This window comes from Toxotes jaculatrix, chromosome 2, assembly GCF_017976425.1.
Source record: "Toxotes jaculatrix isolate fToxJac2 chromosome 2, fToxJac2.pri, whole genome shotgun sequence".
Taxonomy (NCBI): Eukaryota; Metazoa; Chordata; class Actinopteri; family Toxotidae; genus Toxotes; species Toxotes jaculatrix.
The window spans coordinates 9795300-9813852 of record NC_054395.1 but is presented as its reverse complement, the minus strand read 5'-3'; the positions used below and the strand labels follow the sequence as shown (position 1 = coordinate 9813852).

General features: G+C 29.1%; 1 protein-coding gene across 5 annotated transcripts in view; it reads left to right on the top strand.

Annotated features, from left to right (window-relative positions):
* nr1h5 (nuclear receptor subfamily 1, group H, member 5) overlaps positions 1 to 18547 on the top strand; it is a 34563-nt gene extending 16016 nt beyond the window's left edge. For all 5 annotated transcript variants that reach the window (XM_041055869.1, XM_041055894.1, XM_041055863.1 and 2 more), the window contains one exon: positions 17861 to 18547. In XM_041055869.1, the coding sequence (XP_040911803.1) occupies positions 17861 to 18063 (203 nt within the window). In that variant the 3' untranslated portion in view covers positions 18064 to 18547. The remainder of the gene's footprint in view (positions 1 to 17860) is intronic.
* The last annotated feature ends 6 nt before the right edge of the window (positions 18548 to 18553 follow it).

Here is an 18553-nt window from a genome sequence, read left to right as displayed (position 1 = left end):
TTGGACAAAAAAAGTCCAAATTTTTTTTGACCTCAAAATGTCATAAAAAACGTCATAGTATAGTAAGGCGTCAAAATTGGACAAAAAAAGTCAAAAAATTTTTAGACCTCAAAATGTCATAAAAAACGTCATAGTATAGTAAGGCGTCAAAATTGGACAAAAAAAGTCAAAAAATTTTTAGACCTCAAAATGTCATAAAAAACGTCATAGTATAGTAAGGCGTCAAAATTGGACAAAAAAAGTCCAAATTTTTTTTGACCTCAAAATGTCATAAAAAACGTCATAGTATAGTAAGGCGTCAAAATTGGACAAAAAAAGTCCAAATTTTTTTTGACCTCAAAATGTCATAAAAAACGTCATAGTATAGTATGGCGTTTTTTTCGGGCAAAAAAAGTCAAAAAATTTTTTGACCTCAAAATGTCATAAAAAACGTCATAGTATAGTATGGCGTTTTTTTCCGGCAAAAAAAGTCAAAAAATTTTTTGACCTCAAAATGTCATAAAAAACGTCATAGTATAGTATGGCGTCTTTTTCGGGCAAAAAAAGTCAAAAAATTTTTTGACCTCAAAATGTCATAAAAAACATCATAGTATAGTAAGGCGTCAAAATTGGACAAAAAAGTCCAAATTTTTTTTTAACTCAAAATGTCATAAAAAACGTCATAGTATAGTAAGGCGTCAAAATTGGACAAAAAAAGTCCAAATTTTTTTTGACCTCAAAATGTCATAAAAAACGTCATAGTATAGTAAGGCGTCAAAATTGGACAAAAAAAGTCCAAATTTTTTTTGACCTCAAAATGTCATAAAAAACGTCATAGTATAGTAAGGTGTCAAAATTGGACAACAAAAGTCAAAAAATTTTTTGACCTCAAAATGTCATAAAAAACGTCATAGTATAGTATGGCGTTTTTTTTGGGCAAAAAAAGTCCAATTTTTTTTTTACCTCAAAATGTCATAAAAAACGTCATAGTATAGTAAGGCGTCAAAATTGGACAAAAAAAGTCCAAATTTTTTTTGACCTCAAAATGTCATAAAAAACGTCATAGTATAGTAAGGCGTCAAAATTGGACAAAAAAAGTCCAAAAATTTTTAGACCTCAAAATGTCATAAAAAACGTCATAGTATAGTAAGGCGTCAAAATTGGACAAAAAAAGTCCAAATTTTTTTTGACCTCAAAATGTCATAAAAAACGTCATAGTATAGTAAGGCGTCAAAATTGGACAAAAAAAGTCCAAATTTTTTTTGACCTCAAAATGTCATAAAAAACGTCATAGTATAGTATGGCGTTTTTTTCGGGCAAAAAAAGTCAAAAATTTTTTGACCTCAAAATGTCATAAAAAACGTCATAGTATAGTAAGGCGTCAAAATTGGACAAAAAAAGTCCAAATTTTTTTTTACCTCAAAATGTCATAAAAAACGTCATAGTATAGTATGGCGTTTTTTTCGGGCAAAAAAAGTCAAAAAAATTTTTGACCTCAAAATGTCATAAAAAACGTCATAGTATAGTAAGGCGTCAAAACTGGACAAAAAAAGTCCAAATTTTTTTTTACCTCAAAATGTCATAAAAAACGTCATAGTATAGTAAGGCGTCAAAATTGGACAAAAAAAGTCCAAATTTTTTTTGACCTCAAAATGTCATAAAAAACGTCATAGTATAGTAAGGCGTCAAAATTGGACAAAAAAAGTCCAATTTTTTTTTGACCTCAAAATGTCATAAAAAACGTCATAGTATAGTATGGCGTTTTTTTCGGGCAAAAAAAGTCAAAAACATTTTTTTGACCTCAAAATGTCATAAAAAACGTCATAGTATAGTAAGGCGTCAAAATTGGACAAAAAAAGTCCAAATTTTTTTTGACCTCAAAATGTCATAAAAAACGTCATAGTATACTATGGCGTTTTTTTCGGGCAAAAAAAGTCAAAAAATTTTTTGACCTCAAAATGTCATAAAAAACGTCATAGTATAGTAAGGCGTCAAAATTGGACAAAAAAAGTCCAAATTTTTTTTTACCTCAAAATGTCATAAAAAACGTCATAGTATAGTATGGCGTTTTTTTCGGGCAAAAAAAGTCAAAAAATTTTTTGACCTCAAAATGTCATAAAAAACGTCATAGTATAGTAAGGCGTCAAAACTGGACAAAAAAAGTCCAAATTTTTTTTGACCTCAAAATGTCATAAAAAACGTCATAGTATAGTAAGGCGTCAAAATTGGACAAAAAAAGTCCAAATTTTTTTTGACCTCAAAATGTCATAAAAAACGTCATAGTATAGTAAGGCGTCAAAATTGGACAAAAAAAGTCCAAATTTTTTTTGACCTCAAAATGTCATAAAAAACGTCATAGTATAGTATGGCGTTTTTTTCGGGCAAAAAAAGTCAAAAACATTTTTTTGACCTCAAAATGTCATAAAAAACGTCATAGTATAGTAAGGCGTCAAAATTGGACAAAAAAAGTCCAAATTTTTTTTGACCTCAAAATGTCATAAAAAACGTCATAGTATAGTATGGCGTTTTTTTCGGGCAAAAAAAGTCAAAAAAATTTTTGACCTCAAAATGTCATAAAAAACGTCATAGTATAGTAAGGCGTCAAAATTGGACAAAAAAAGTCCAAATTTTTTTTTACCTCAAAATGTCATAAAAAACGTCATAGTATAGTAAGGCGTGAAAATTGAACAAAAAAAGTCAAAATTTTTTTTGACCTCAAAATGTCATAAAAAACGTCATAGTATAGTAAGGCGTCAAAATTGGACAAAAAAAGTCAAAAAATTTTTAGACCTCAAAATGTCATAAAAAACGTCATAGTATAGTAAGGCGTCAAAATTGGACAAAAAAAGTCCAAATTTTTTTTTACCTCAAAATGTCATAAAAAACGTCATAGTATAGTATGGCGTTTTTTTCGGGCAAAAAAAGTCAAAAAAATTTTTGACCTCAAAATGTCATAAAAAACGTCATAGTATAGTAAGGCGTCAAAATTGGACAAAAAAAGTCAAAAAATTTTTAGACCTCAAAATGTCATAAAAAACGTCATAGTATAGTAAGGCGTCAAAATTGGACAAAAAAAGTCCAAATTTTTTTTGACCTCAAAATGTCATAAAAAACGTCATAGTATAGTAAGGCGTCAAAATTGGACAAAAAAAGTCCAAAAATTTTTAGACCTCAAAATGTCATAAAAAACGTCATAGTATAGTAAGGCGTCAAAATTGGACAAAAAAAGTCCAAATTTTTTTTTACCTCAAAATGTCATAAAAAACGTCATAGTATAGTAAGGCGTCAAAATTGGACAAAAAAAGTCCAAATTTTTTTTTACCTCAAAATGTCATAAAAAACATCATAGTATAGTAAGGCGTCAAAATTGAACAAAAAAAGTTACAATTTCTTTTGACCTCAAAATGTCATAAAAAATGTCATAGTATAGTAAGGCGTCAAAATCGGACAAAAAAAGTCAAAAAATTTTTTGACCTCAAAATGTCACAAAAAACGTCATAGTATAGTATGGCGTTTTTTTCCGGCAAAAAAAGTCAAAAAAATTTTTGACCTCAAAATGTCATAAAAAACGTCATATTATAGTAAGGCGTCAAAATTGGACAAAAAAGTCCAAATTTTTTTTTAACTCAAAATGTCATAAAAAACGTCATAGTATAGTAAGGCGTCAAAACTGGACAAAAAAAGTCCAAATTTTTTTTTACCTCAAAATGTCATAAAAAACGTCATAGTATAGTAAGGCGTCAAAATTGGACAAAAAAAGTCCAAATTTTTTTTGACCTCAAAATGTCATAAAAAACGTCATAGTATAGTAAGGCGTCAAAATTGGACAAAAAAAGTCCAATTTTTTTTTGACCTCAAAATGTCATAAAAAACGTCATAGTATAGTATGGCGTTTTTTTTCGGGCAAAAAAAGTCAAAAACATTTTTTTGACCTCAAAATGTCATAAAAAACGTCATAGTATAGTAAGGCGTCAAAATTGGACAAAAAAAGTCCAAATTTTTTTTGACCTCAAAATGTCATAAAAAACGTCATAGTATACTATGGCGTTTTTTTCGGGCAAAAAAAGTCAAAAAATTTTTTGACCTCAAAATGTCATAAAAAACGTCATAGTATAGTAAGGCGTCAAAATTGGACAAAAAAAGTCCAAATTTTTTTTTACCTCAAAATGTCATAAAAAACGTCATAGTATAGTATGGCGTTTTTTTCGGGCAAAAAAAGTCAAAAAATTTTTTGACCTCAAAATGTCATAAAAAACGTCATAGTATAGTAAGGCGTCAAAACTGGACAAAAAAAGTCCAAATTTTTTTTGACCTCAAAATGTCATAAAAAACGTCATAGTATAGTAAGGCGTCAAAATTGGACAAAAAAAGTCCAAATTTTTTTTGACCTCAAAATGTCATAAAAAACGTCATAGTATAGTAAGGCGTCAAAATTGGACAAAAAAAGTCCAAATTTTTTTTGACCTCAAAATGTCATAAAAAACGTCATAGTATAGTATGGCGTTTTTTTCGGGCAAAAAAAGTCAAAAACATTTTTTTGACCTCAAAATGTCATAAAAAACGTCATAGTATAGTAAGGCGTCAAAATTGGACAAAAAAAGTCCAAATTTTTTTTGACCTCAAAATGTCATAAAAAACGTCATAGTATAGTATGGCGTTTTTTTCGGGCAAAAAAAGTCAAAAAAATTTTTGACCTCAAAATGTCATAAAAAACGTCATAGTATAGTAAGGCGTCAAAATTGGACAAAAAAAGTCCAAATTTTTTTTTACCTCAAAATGTCATAAAAAACGTCATAGTATAGTAAGGCGTGAAAATTGAACAAAAAAAGTCAAAATTTTTTTTGACCTCAAAATGTCATAAAAAACGTCATAGTATAGTAAGGCGTCAAAATTGGACAAAAAAAGTCAAAAAATTTTTAGACCTCAAAATGTCATAAAAAACGTCATAGTATAGTAAGGCGTCAAAATTGGACAAAAAAAGTCCAAATTTTTTTTTACCTCAAAATGTCATAAAAAACGTCATAGTATAGTATGGCGTTTTTTTCGGGCAAAAAAAGTCAAAAAAATTTTTGACCTCAAAATGTCATAAAAAACGTCATAGTATAGTAAGGCGTCAAAATTGGACAAAAAAAGTCAAAAAATTTTTAGACCTCAAAATGTCATAAAAAACGTCATAGTATAGTAAGGCGTCAAAATTGGACAAAAAAAGTCCAAATTTTTTTTGACCTCAAAATGTCATAAAAAACGTCATAGTATAGTAAGGCGTCAAAATTGGACAAAAAAAGTCCAAAAATTTTTAGACCTCAAAATGTCATAAAAAACGTCATAGTATAGTAAGGCGTCAAAATTGGACAAAAAAAGTCCAAATTTTTTTTTACCTCAAAATGTCATAAAAAACGTCATAGTATAGTAAGGCGTCAAAATTGGACAAAAAAAGTCCAAATTTTTTTTTACCTCAAAATGTCATAAAAAACATCATAGTATAGTAAGGCGTCAAAATTGAACAAAAAAAGTTACAATTTCTTTTGACCTCAAAATGTCATAAAAAATGTCATAGTATAGTAAGGCGTCAAAATCGGACAAAAAAAGTCAAAAAATTTTTTGACCTCAAAATGTCACAAAAAACGTCATAGTATAGTATGGCGTTTTTTTCCGGCAAAAAAAGTCAAAAAAATTTTTGACCTCAAAATGTCATAAAAAACGTCATATTATAGTAAGGCGTCAAAATTGGACAAAAAAGTCCAAATTTTTTTTTAACTCAAAATGTCATAAAAAACGTCATAGTATAGTAAGGCGTCAAAATTGGACAAAAAAAGTCCAAATTTTTTTTGACCTCAAAATGTCATAAAAAACGTCATAGTATAGTAAGGCGTCAAAATTGGACAAAAAAAGTCCAAATTTTTTTTGACCTCAAAATGTCATAAAAAACGTCATAGTATAGTATGGCGTTTTTTTCGGGCAAAAAAAGTCAAAAAATTTTTTGACCTCAAAATGTCATAGTATAGTATGGCGTCAAAATCGGCCAAAAAAAGTCAAAATTTTTTTTGACCTCAAAATGTCATAGTATAGTAAGGCGTCAAAATCGGCCAAAAAAAGTCAAAATTTTTTTTGACCTCAAAATGTCATAAAAAACGTCATAGTATAGTATGGCGTCTTTTTCGGGCAAAAAAAGTCAAAAAATTTTTTGACCTCAAAATGTCATAAAAAACGTCATAGTATAATATGGCGTTTTTTTCCGGCAAAAAAAGTCAAAAAATTTTTTGACCTCAAAATGTCATAAAAAACGTCATAGTATAGTATGGCGTTTTTTTTGGGCAAAAAAAGTCCAATTTTTTTTACCTCAAAATGTCATAAAAAACGTCATAGTATAGTAAGGCGTCAAAATTGGACAAAAAAAGTCCAAATTTTTTTTGACCTCAAAATGTCATAAAAAACGTCATAGTATAGTAAGGCGTCAAAATTGGACAAAAAAAGTCAAAAAATTTTTAGACCTCAAAATGTCATAAAAAACGTCATAGTATAGTAAGGCGTCAAAATTGGACAAAAAAAGTCAAAAAATTTTTAGACCTCAAAATGTCATAAAAAACGTCATAGTATAGTAAGGCGTCAAAATTGGACAAAAAAAGTCCAAATTTTTTTTGACCTCAAAATGTCATAAAAAACGTCATAGTATAGTAAGGCGTCAAAATTGGACAAAAAAAGTCCAAATTTTTTTTGACCTCAAAATGTCATAAAAAACGTCATAGTATAGTATGGCGTTTTTTTCGGGCAAAAAAAGTCAAAAAATTTTTTGACCTCAAAATGTCATAAAAAACGTCATAGTATAGTATGGCGTTTTTTTTCCGGCAAAAAAAGTCAAAAAATTTTTTGACCTCAAAATGTCATAAAAAACGTCATAGTATAGTATGGCGTCTTTTTCGGGCAAAAAAAGTCAAAAAATTTTTTGACCTCAAAATGTCATAAAAAACATCATAGTATAGTAAGGCGTCAAAATTGGACAAAAAAGTCCAAATTTTTTTTAACTCAAAATGTCATAAAAAACGTCATAGTATAGTAAGGCGTCAAAATTGGACAAAAAAAGTCCAAATTTTTTTTGACCTCAAAATGTCATAAAAAACGTCATAGTATAGTAAGGCGTCAAAATTGGACAAAAAAAGTCCAAATTTTTTTTGACCTCAAAATGTCATAAAAAACGTCATAGTATAGTAAGGTGTCAAAATTGGACAACAAAAGTCAAAAAATTTTTTGACCTCAAAATGTCATAAAAAACGTCATAGTATAGTATGGCGTTTTTTTTGGGCAAAAAAAGTCCAATTTTTTTTTTACCTCAAAATGTCATAAAAAACGTCATAGTATAGTAAGGCGTCAAAATTGGACAAAAAAAGTCCAAATTTTTTTTGACCTCAAAATGTCATAAAAAACGTCATAGTATAGTAAGGCGTCAAAATTGGACAAAAAAAGTCCAAAAATTTTTAGACCTCAAAATGTCATAAAAAACGTCATAGTATAGTAAGGCGTCAAAATTGGACAAAAAAAGTCCAAATTTTTTTTGACCTCAAAATGTCATAAAAAACGTCATAGTATAGTAAGGCGTCAAAATTGGACAAAAAAAGTCCAAATTTTTTTTGACCTCAAAATGTCATAAAAAACGTCATAGTATAGTATGGCGTTTTTTTCGGGCAAAAAAAGTCAAAAATTTTTTGACCTCAAAATGTCATAAAAAACGTCATAGTATAGTATGGCGTTTTTTTCGGGCAAAAAAAGTCAAAAACATTTTTTTGACCTCAAAATGTCATAAAAAACGTCATAGTATAGTAAGGCGTCAAAATTGGACAAAAAAAGTCCAAAAATTTTTAGACCTCAAAATGTCATAAAAAACGTCATAGTATAGTAAGGCGTCAAAATTGGACAAAAAAAGTCCAAATTTTTTTTTACCTCAAAATGTCATAAAAAACGTCATAGTATAGTAAGGCGTCAAAATTGGACAAAAAAAGTCCAAATTTTTTTTGACCTCAAAATGTCATAAAAAACATCATAGTATAGTAAGGCGTCAAAATTGAACAAAAAAAGTTACAATTTCTTTTGACCTCAAAATGTCATAAAAAATGTCATAGTATAGTAAGGCGTCAAAATTGGACAAAAAAAGTCCAAATTTTTTTTGACCTCAAAATGTCATAAAAAACGTCATAGTATAGTATGGCGTTTTTTTCGGGCAAAAAAAGTCAAAAAAATTTTTGACCTCAAAATGTCATAAAAAACGTCATAGTATAGTAAGGCATCAAAATTGGACAAAAAAAGTCCAAATTTTTTTTGACCTCAAAATGTCATAAAAAACGTCATAGTATAGTAAGGCGTCAAAATTGGACAAAAAAAGTCCAAATTTTTTTTGACCTCAAAATGTCATAAAAAACGTCATAGTATAGTAAGGTGTCAAAATTGGACAACAAAAGTCAAAAAATTTTTTGACCTCAAAATGTCATAAAAAACGTCATAGTATAGTATGGCATTTTTTTTGGGCAAAAAAAGTCCAATTTTTTTTGACCTCAAAATGTCATAAAAAACGTCATAGTATAGTAAGGCGTCAAAATTGGACAAAAAAAGTCCAAATTTTTTTTGACCTCAAAATGTCATAAAAAACGTCATAGTATAGTAAGGCGTCAAAATTGGACAAAAAAAGTCCAAATTTTTTTTGACCTCAAAATGTCATAAAAAACGTCATAGTATAGTATGGCGTTTTTTTCGGGCAAAAAAAGTCAAAAACATTTTTTTGACCTCAAAATGTCATAAAAAACGTCATAGTATAGTAAGGCGTCAAAATTGGACAAAAAAAGTCCAAATTTTTTTTGACCTCAAAATGTCATAAAAAACGTCATAGTATAGTATGGCGTTTTTTTCGGGCAAAAAAAGTCAAAAAAATTTTTGACCTCAAAATGTCATAAAAAACGTCATAGTATAGTAAGGCATCAAAATTGGACAAAAAAAGTCCAAATTTTTTTTGACCTCAAAATGTCATAAAAAACGTCATAGTATAGTAAGGCGTCAAAATTGGACAAAAAAAGTCAAAAAATTTTTAGACCTCAAAATGTCATAAAAAACGTCATAGTATAGTAAGGCGTCAAAATTGGACAAAAAAAGTCCAAATTTTTTTTGACCTCAAAATGTCATAAAAAACGTCATAGTATAGTAAGGCGTCAAAATTGGACAAAAAAAGTCCAAATTTTTTTTGACCTCAAAATGTCATAAAAAACGTCATAGTATAGTATGGCGTTTTTTTCGGGCAAAAAAAGTCAAAAAATTTTTTGACCTCAAAATGTCATAAAAAACGTCATAGTATAGTAAGGCATCAAAATTGGACAAAAAAAGTCCAAATTTTTTTTTACCTCAAAATGTCATAAAAAACGTCATAGTATAGTAAGGCGTCAAAATTGGACAAAAAAAGTCAAAAAATTTTTAGACCTCAAAATGTCATAAAAAACGTCATAGTATAGTAAGGCGTCAAAATTGGACAAAAAAAGTCAAAAAATTTTTAGACCTCAAAATGTCATAAAAAACGTCATAGTATAGTAAGGCGTCAAAATTGGACAAAAAAAGTCCAAATTTTTTTTGACCTCAAAATGTCATAAAAAACGTCATAGTATAGTAAGGCGTCAAAATTGGACAAAAAAAGTCCAAATTTTTTTTTACCTCAAAATGTCATAAAAAACGTCATAGTATAGTAAGGCGTCAAAATTGGACAAAAAAAGTCAAAAAATTTTTAGACCTCAAAATGTCATAAAAAACGTCATAGTATAGTAAGGCGTCAAAATTGGACAAAAAAAGTCCAAATTTTTTTTGACCTCAAAATGTCATAAAAAACGTCATAGTATAGTAAGGCGTCAAAATTGGACAAAAAAAGTCCAAATTTTTTTTTACCTCAAAATGTCATAAAAAACGTCATAGTATAGTATGGCGTTTTTTTCGGGCAAAAAAAGTCAAAAAATTTTTTGACCTCAAAATGTCATAAAAAACGTCATAGTATAGTAAGGCGTCAAAATTGGACAAAAAAAGTCCAAATTTTTTTTGACCTCAAAATGTCATAAAAAACGTCATAGTATAGTAAGGCGTCAAAATTGGACAAAAAAAGTCCAAAAATTTTTAGACCTCAAAATGTCATAAAAAACGTCATAGTATAGTAAGGCGTCAAAATTGGACAAAAAAAGTCCAAATTTTTTTTTACCTCAAAATGTCATAAAAAACGTCATAGTATAGTAAGGCGTCAAAATTGGACAAAAAAAGTCCAAATTTTTTTTGACCTCAAAATGTCATAAAAAACATCATAGTATAGTAAGGCGTCAAAATTGAACAAAAAAAGTTACAATTTCTTTTGACCTCAAAATGTCATAAAAAATGTCATAGTATAGTAAGGCGTCAAAATTGGACAAAAAAAGTCCAAATTTTTTTTTACCTCAAAATGTCATAAAAAACGTCATAGTATAGTATGGCGTTTTTTTCGGGCAAAAAAAGTCAAAAAATTTTTTGACCTCAAAATGTCATAAAAAACGTCATAGTATAGTAAGGCGTCAAAATTGGACAAAAAAAGTCAAAAAATTTTTAGACCTCAAAATGTCATAAAAAACGTCATAGTATAGTAAGGCGTCAAAATTGGACAAAAAAAGTCCAAATTTTTTTTGACCTCAAAATGTCATAAAAACCGTCATAGTATAGTAAGGCGTCAAAATTGGACAAAAAAAGTCAAAAAATTTTTAGACCTCAAAATGTCATAAAAAACGTCATAGTATAGTAAGGCGTCAAAATTGGACAAAAAAAGTCCAAATTTTTTTTTACCTCAAAATGTCATAAAAAACGTCATAGTATAGTAAGGCGTCAAAATTGGACAAAAAAAGTCCAAATTTTTTTTGACCTCAAAATGTCATAAAAAACATCATAGTATAGTAAGGCGTCAAAATTGAACAAAAAAAGTTACAATTTCTTTTGACCTCAAAATGTCATAAAAAACGTCATAGTATAGTAAGGCGTCAAAATTGGACAAAAAAAGTCCAAATTTTTTTTGACCTCAAAATGTCATAAAAAACGTCATAGTATAGTATGGCGTTTTTTTCGGGCAAAAAAAGTCAAAAAAAATTTTGACCTCAAAATGTCATAAAAAACGTCATAGTATAGTAAGGCATCAAAATTGGACAAAAAAAGTCCAAATTTTTTTTGACCTCAAAATGTCATAAAAAACGTCATAGTATAGTAAGGCGTCAAAATTGGACAAAAAAAGTCCAAATTTTTTTTGACCTCAAAATGTCATAAAAAACGTCATAGTATAGTAAGGTGTCAAAATTGGACAACAAAAGTCAAAAAATTTTTTGACCTCAAAATGTCATAAAAAACGTCATAGTATAGTATGGCGTTTTTTTTGGGCAAAAAAAGTCCAATTTTTTTTTTACCTCAAAATGTCATAAAAAACGTCATAGTATAGTAAGGCGTCAAAATTGGACAAAAAAAGTCCAAATTTTTTTTGACCTCAAAATGTCATAAAAAACGTCATAGTATAGTAAGGCGTCAAAATTGGACAAAAAAAGTCCAAAAATTTTTAGACCTCAAAATGTCATAAAAAACGTCATAGTATAGTAAGGCGTCAAAATTGGACAAAAAAAGTCCAAATTTTTTTTGACCTCAAAATGTCATAAAAAACGTCATAGTATAGTAAGGCGTCAAAATTGGACAAAAAAAGTCCAAATTTTTTTTGACCTCAAAATGTCATAAAAAACGTCATAGTATAGTAAGGCGTCAAAATTGGACAAAAAAAGTCCAAATTTTTTTTTACCTCAAAATGTCATAAAAAACGTCATAGTATAGTATGGCGTTTTTTTCGGGCAAAAAAAGTCAAAAAATTTTTTGACCTCAAAATGTCATAAAAAACGTCATAGTATAGTAAGGCGTCAAAACTGGACAAAAAAAGTCCAAATTTTTTTTTAACTCAAAATGTCATAAAAAACGTCATAGTATAGTAAGGCGTCAAAATTGGACAAAAAAAGTCCAAATTTTTTTTGACCTCAAAATGTCATAAAAAACGTCATAGTATAGTAAGGCGTCAAAATTGGACAAAAAAAGTCCAAATTTTTTTTGACCTCAAAATGTCATAAAAAACGTCATAGTATAGTATGGCGTTTTTTTCGGGCAAAAAAAGTCAAAAACATTTTTTTGACCTCAAAATGTCATAAAAAACGTCATAGTATAGTAAGGCGTCAAAATTGGACAAAAAAAGTCCAAATTTTTTTTGACCTCAAAATGTCATAAAAAACGTCATAGTATAGTAAGGCGTCAAAATTGGACAAAAAAAGTCCAAATTTTTTTTGACCTCAAAATGTCATAAAAAACGTCATAGTATAGTAAGGCGTCAAAATTGGACAAAAAAAGTCCAAATTTTTTTTGACATCAAAATGTCATAAAAAACGTCATAGTATAGTAAGGCGTCAAAATTGGACAAAAAAAGTCCCAAATTTTTTTGACCTCAAAATGTCATAAAAAACGTCATAGTATAGTAAGGTGTCAAAATTGGACAACAAAAGTCAAAAAATTTTTTGACCTCAAAATGTCATAAAAAACGTCATAGTATAGTATGGCGTTTTTTTTGGGCAAAAAAAGTCCAATTTTTTTTTTACCTCAAAATGTCATAAAAAACGTCATAGTATAGTAAGGCGTCAAAATTGGACAAAAAAAGTCCAAATTTTTTTTGACCTCAAAATGTCATAAAAAACGTCATAGTATAGTAAGGCGTCAAAATTGGACAAAAAAAGTCAAAAAATTTTTAGACCTCAAAATGTCATAAAAAACGTCATAGTATAGTAAGGCGTCAAAATTGGACAAAAAAGTCCAAATTTTTTTTGACCTCAAAATGTCATAAAAAACGTCATAGTATAGTAAGGCGTCAAAATTGGACAAAAAAAGTCCAAATTTTTTTTGACCTCAAAATGTCATAAAAAACGTCATAGTATAGTATGGCGTTTTTTTCGGGCAAAAAAAGTCAAAAACATTTTTTTGACCTCAAAATGTCATAAAAAACGTCATAGTATAGTAAGGCGTCAAAATTGGACAAAAAAAGTCCAAATTTTTTTTTACCTCAAAATGTCATAAAAAACGTCATAGTATAGTAAGGCGTGAAAATTGAACAAAAAAAGTCAAAATTTTTTTTGACCTCAAAATGTCATAAAAAACGTCATAGTATAGTAAGGCGTCAAAATTGGACAAAAAAAGTCAAAAAATTTTTAGACCTCAAAATGTCATAAAAAACGTCATAGTATAGTAAGGCGTCAAAATTGGACAAAAAAAGTCCAAAATTTTTTTGACCTCAAAATGTCATAAAAAACGTCATAGTATAGTATGGCGTTTTTTTCGGGCAAAAAAAGTCAAAAAAATTTTTGACCTCAAAATGTCATAAAAAACGTCATAGTATAGTAAGGCGTTTTTTTCGGGCAAAAAAAGTCAAAAAAATTTTTGACCTCAAAATGTCATAAAAAACGTCATAGTATAGTAAGGCGTCAAAACTGGACAAAAAAAGTCCAAATTTTTTTTGACCTCAAAATGTCATAAAAAACGTCATAGTATAGTAAGGCGTCAAAATTGGACAAAAAAAGTCCAAATTTTTTTTGACCTCAAAATGTCATATAAACCGTCATAGTATAGTAAGGCGTCAAAATTGGACAAAAAAAGTCCAAAAATTTTTAGACCTCAAAATGTCATAAAAAACGTCATAGTATAGTAAGGCGTCAAAATTGGACAAAAAAAGTCCAAATTTTTTTTGACCTCAAAATGTCATAAAAAACGTCATAGTATAGTAAGGCGTCAAAATTGGACAAAAAAAGTCCAAATTTTTTTTGACCTCAAAATGTCATAAAAAACATCATAGTATAGTAAGGCGTCAAAATTGAACAAAAAAAGTTAAAATTTCTTTTGACCTCAAAATGTCATAAAAAACGTCATAGTATAGTAAGGCGTCAAAATTGGACAAAAAAAGTCCAAATTTTTTTTGACCTCAAAATGTCATAAAAAACGTCATAGTATAGTATGGCGTTTTTTTCGGGCAAAAAAAGTCAAAAAATTTTTTGACCTCAAAATGTCATAAAAAACGTCATAGTATAGTAAGGCATCAAAATTGGACAAAAAAAGTCCAAATTTTTTTTTACCTCAAAATGTCATAAAAAACGTCATAGTATAGTAAGGCGTCAAAATTGGACAAAAAAAGTCAAAAAAATTTTAGACCTCAAAATGTCATAAAAAACGTCATAGTATAGTAAGGCGTCAAAATTGGACAAAAAAAGTCAAAAAATTTTTAGACCTCAAAATGTCATAAAAAACGTCATAGTATAGTAAGGTGTCAAAATTGGTCAAAAAAAGTCCAAATTTTTTTTGACCTCAAAATGTCATAAAAAACGTCATAGTATAGTAAGGCGTCAAAATTGGACAAAAAAAGTCCAAATTTTTTTTGACCTCAAAATGTCATAAAAAACGTCATAGTATAGTAAGGCGTCAAAATTGGACAAAAAAAGTCAAAAAATTTTTAGACCTCAAAATGTCATAAAAAACGTCATAGTATAGTAAGGCGTCAAAATTGGACAAAAAAAGTCCAAATTTTTTTTGACCTCAAAATGTCATAAAAAACGTCATAGTATAGTAAGGCGTCAAAATTGGACAAAAAAAGTCCAAATTTTTTTTGACCTCAAAATGTCATAAAAAACGTCATAGTATAGTATGGCGTTTTTTTCGGGCAAAAAAAGTCAAAAAATTTTTTGACCTCAAAATGTCATAAAAAACGTCATAGTATAGTAAGGCGTCAAAATTGGACAAAAAAAGTCCAAATTTTTTTTTACCTCAAAATGTCATAAAAAACGTCATAGTATAGTATGGCGTTTTTTTCGGGCAAAAAAAGTCAAAAAATTTTTTGACCTCAAAATGTCATAAAAAACGTCATAGTATAGTAAGGCGTCAAAATTGGACAAAAAAAGTCAAAAAATTTTTAGACCTCAAAATGTCATAAAAAACGTCATAGTATAGTAAGGCGTCAAAATTGGACAAAAAAAGTCCAAATTTTTTTTGACCTCAAAATGTCATAAAAACCGTCATAGTATAGTAAGGCGTCAAAATTGGACAAAAAAAGTCAAAAAATTTTTAGACCTCAAAATGTCATAAAAAACGTCATAGTATAGTAAGGCGTCAAAATTGGACAAAAAAAGTCCAAATTTTTTTTTACCTCAAAATGTCATAAAAAACGTCATAGTATAGTAAGGCGTCAAAATTGGACAAAAAAAGTCCAAATTTTTTTTGACCTCAAAATGTCATAAAAAACATCATAGTATAGTAAGGCGTCAAAATTGAACAAAAAAAGTTACAATTTCTTTTGACCTCAAAATGTCATAAAAAACGTCATAGTATAGTAAGGCGTCAAAATTGGACAAAAAAAGTCCAAATTTTTTTTGACCTCAAAATGTCATAAAAAACGTCATAGTATAGTATGGCGTTTTTTTCGGGCAAAAAAAGTCAAAAAAATTTTTGACCTCAAAATGTCATAAAAAACGTCATAGTATAGTAAGGCATCAAAATTGGACAAAAAAAGTCCAAATTTTTTTTGACCTCAAAATGTCATAAAAAACGTCATAGTATAGTAAGGCGTCAAAATTGGACAAAAAAAGTCCAAATTTTTTTTGACCTCAAAATGTCATAAAAAACGTCATAGTATAGTAAGGTGTCAAAATTGGACAACAAAAGTCAAAAAATTTTTTGACCTCAAAATGTCATAAAAAACGTCATAGTATAGTATGGCGTTTTTTTTGGGCAAAAAAAGTCCAATTTTTTTTTTACCTCAAAATGTCATAAAAAACGTCATAGTATAGTAAGGCGTCAAAATTGGACAAAAAAAGTCCAAATTTTTTTTGACCTCAAAATGTCATAAAAAACGTCATAGTATAGTAAGGCGTCAAAATTGGACAAAAAAAATCCAAAAATTTTTAGACCTCAAAATGTCATAAAAAACGTCATAGTATAGTAAGGCGTCAAAATTGGACAAAAAAAGTCCAAATTTTTTTTGACCTCAAAATGTCATAAAAAACGTCATAGTATAGTAAGGCGTCAAAATTGGACAAAAAAAGTCCAAATTTTTTTTGACCTCAAAATGTCATAAAAAACGTCATAGTATAGTATGGCGTTTTTTTCGGGCAAAAAAAGTCAAAAATTTTTTGACCTCAAAATGTCATAAAAAACGTCATAGTATAGTAAGGCGTCAAAATTGGACAAAAAAAGTCCAAATTTTTTTTTACCTCAAAATGTCATAAAAAACGTCATAGTATAGTATGGCGTTTTTTTCGGGCAAAAAAAGTCAAAAAATTTTTTGACCTCAAAATGTCATAAAAAACGTCATAGTATAGTAAGGCGTCAAAACTGGACAAAAAAAGTCCAAATTTTTTTTTAACTCAAAATGTCATAAAAAACGTCATAGTATAGTAAGGCGTCAAAATTGGACAAAAAAAGTCCAAATTTTTTTTGACCTCAAAATGTCATAAAAAACGTCATAGTATAGTAAGGCGTCAAAATTGGACAAAAAAAGTCCAAATTTTTTTTTACCTCAAAATGTCATAAAAAACGTCATAGTATAGTATGGCGTTTTTTTCGGGCAAAAAAAGTCAAAAACATTTTTTTGACCTCAAAATGTCATAAAAAACGTCATAGTATAGTAAGGCGTCAAAATTGGACAAAAAAAGTCCAAATTTTTTTTGACCTCAAAATGTCATAAAAAACGTCATAGTATAGTAAGGCGTCAAAATTGGACAAAAAAAGTCCAAATTTTTTTTGACCTCAAAATGTCATAAAAAACGTCATAGTATAGTAAGGCGTCAAAATTGGACAAAAAAAGTCCAAATTTTTTTTGACATCAAAATGTCATAAAAAACGTCATAGTATAGTAAGGCGTCAAAATTGGACAAAAAAAGTCCCAAATTTTTTTGACCTCAAAATGTCATAAAAAACGTCATAGTATAGTAAGGTGTCAAAATTGGACAACAAAAGTCAAAAAATTTTTTGACCTCAAAATGTCATAAAAAACGTCATAGTATAGTATGGCGTTTTTTTTGGGCAAAAAAAGTCCAATTTTTTTTTTACCTCAAAATGTCATAAAAAACGTCATAGTATAGTAAGGCGTCAAAATTGGACAAAAAAAGTCCAAATTTTTTTTGACCTCAAAATGTCATAAAAAACGTCATAGTATAGTAAGGCGTCAAAATTGGACAAAAAAAGTCAAAAAATTTTTAGACCTCAAAATGTCATAAAAAACGTCATAGTATAGTAAGGCGTCAAAATTGGACAAAAAAGTCCAAATTTTTTTTGACCTCAAAATGTCATAAAAAACGTCATAGTATAGTAAGGCGTCAAAATTGGACAAAAAAAGTCAAAAAATTTTTAGACCTCAAAATGTCATAAAAAACGTCATAGTATAGTAAGGCGTCAAAATTGGACAAAAAAAGTCAAAAAATTTTTAGACCTCAAAATGTCATAAAAAAGGTCATAGTATAGTAAGGCGTCAAAATTGGACAAAAAAAGTCCAAATTTTTTTTGACCTCAAAATGTCATAAAAAACGTCATAGTATAGTAAGGCGTCAAAATTGGACAAAAAAAGTCCAAATTTTTTTTGACCTCAAAATGTCATAAAAAACGTCATAGTATAGTAAGGCGTCAAAATTGGACAAAAAAAGTCCAAAATTTTTTTGACCTCAAAATGTCATAAAAAACGTCATAGTATAGTAAGGCGTCAAAATCGGCCAAAAAAAGTCAAATTTTTTTTTCGCCTCAAAATGTCATCCCTAATAAACACAAAGAAACAGATCTCTTGTGTGTCCCCATCTTGCAGACCGGGCATCACTGCAGGCGGCCAGCTGTGTTGAGAAAATGCAGGAGCTGATCCTGGACCTGTTGTCCAGGGTGTGTGGGGCCCAGGCTGGAGCTGCGCGAGGAGGACCGCAGAGGTTTGGCCGCCTGCTGGGCAGACTGACGGAGCTCCGAACCCTTCGTCACAATTACTTCCTCCTGACAAGACAGCAGCCTGGAGCCTGATGGAGAGGACTTGCCGGAAACGATGAACACCTCCACCGACATCTCCGGGGAGTTTCATATTAACTTTAAGGACTAAATGGTCATGTAGCAGCTGAGAAACTGTACAAACACTGTTTTTGAGAAAGTAACATTTTCATTATGGAAATGCGACTTTTCACCTGATATTGATCTTCCACCATTTTCTCAGTTGACTTCAGTCCTGCAGTCATTATTGAATTTCAGCTCCTAAACGGCACTGACGTGCCTGTGGATTGCTGTAGTTTGTTTGAGCAAAGAAATGTTCATGGGTCTTTTTATATCTGTTTATAGCATGTACACTTACAGTACTTTTCACTATGCTGAGTATTGTTAAAATAAAAAAGACTGTAAACTGTGTGTTAACTGGAGATTGTCAGTGGGAAAGATGGTTTTGTGATTGAAATCTGGAACCAAACTGATGTTACATTTTATCACTTTTGATTTTAAAAAGAAAAACAAAACAAAACAAAAA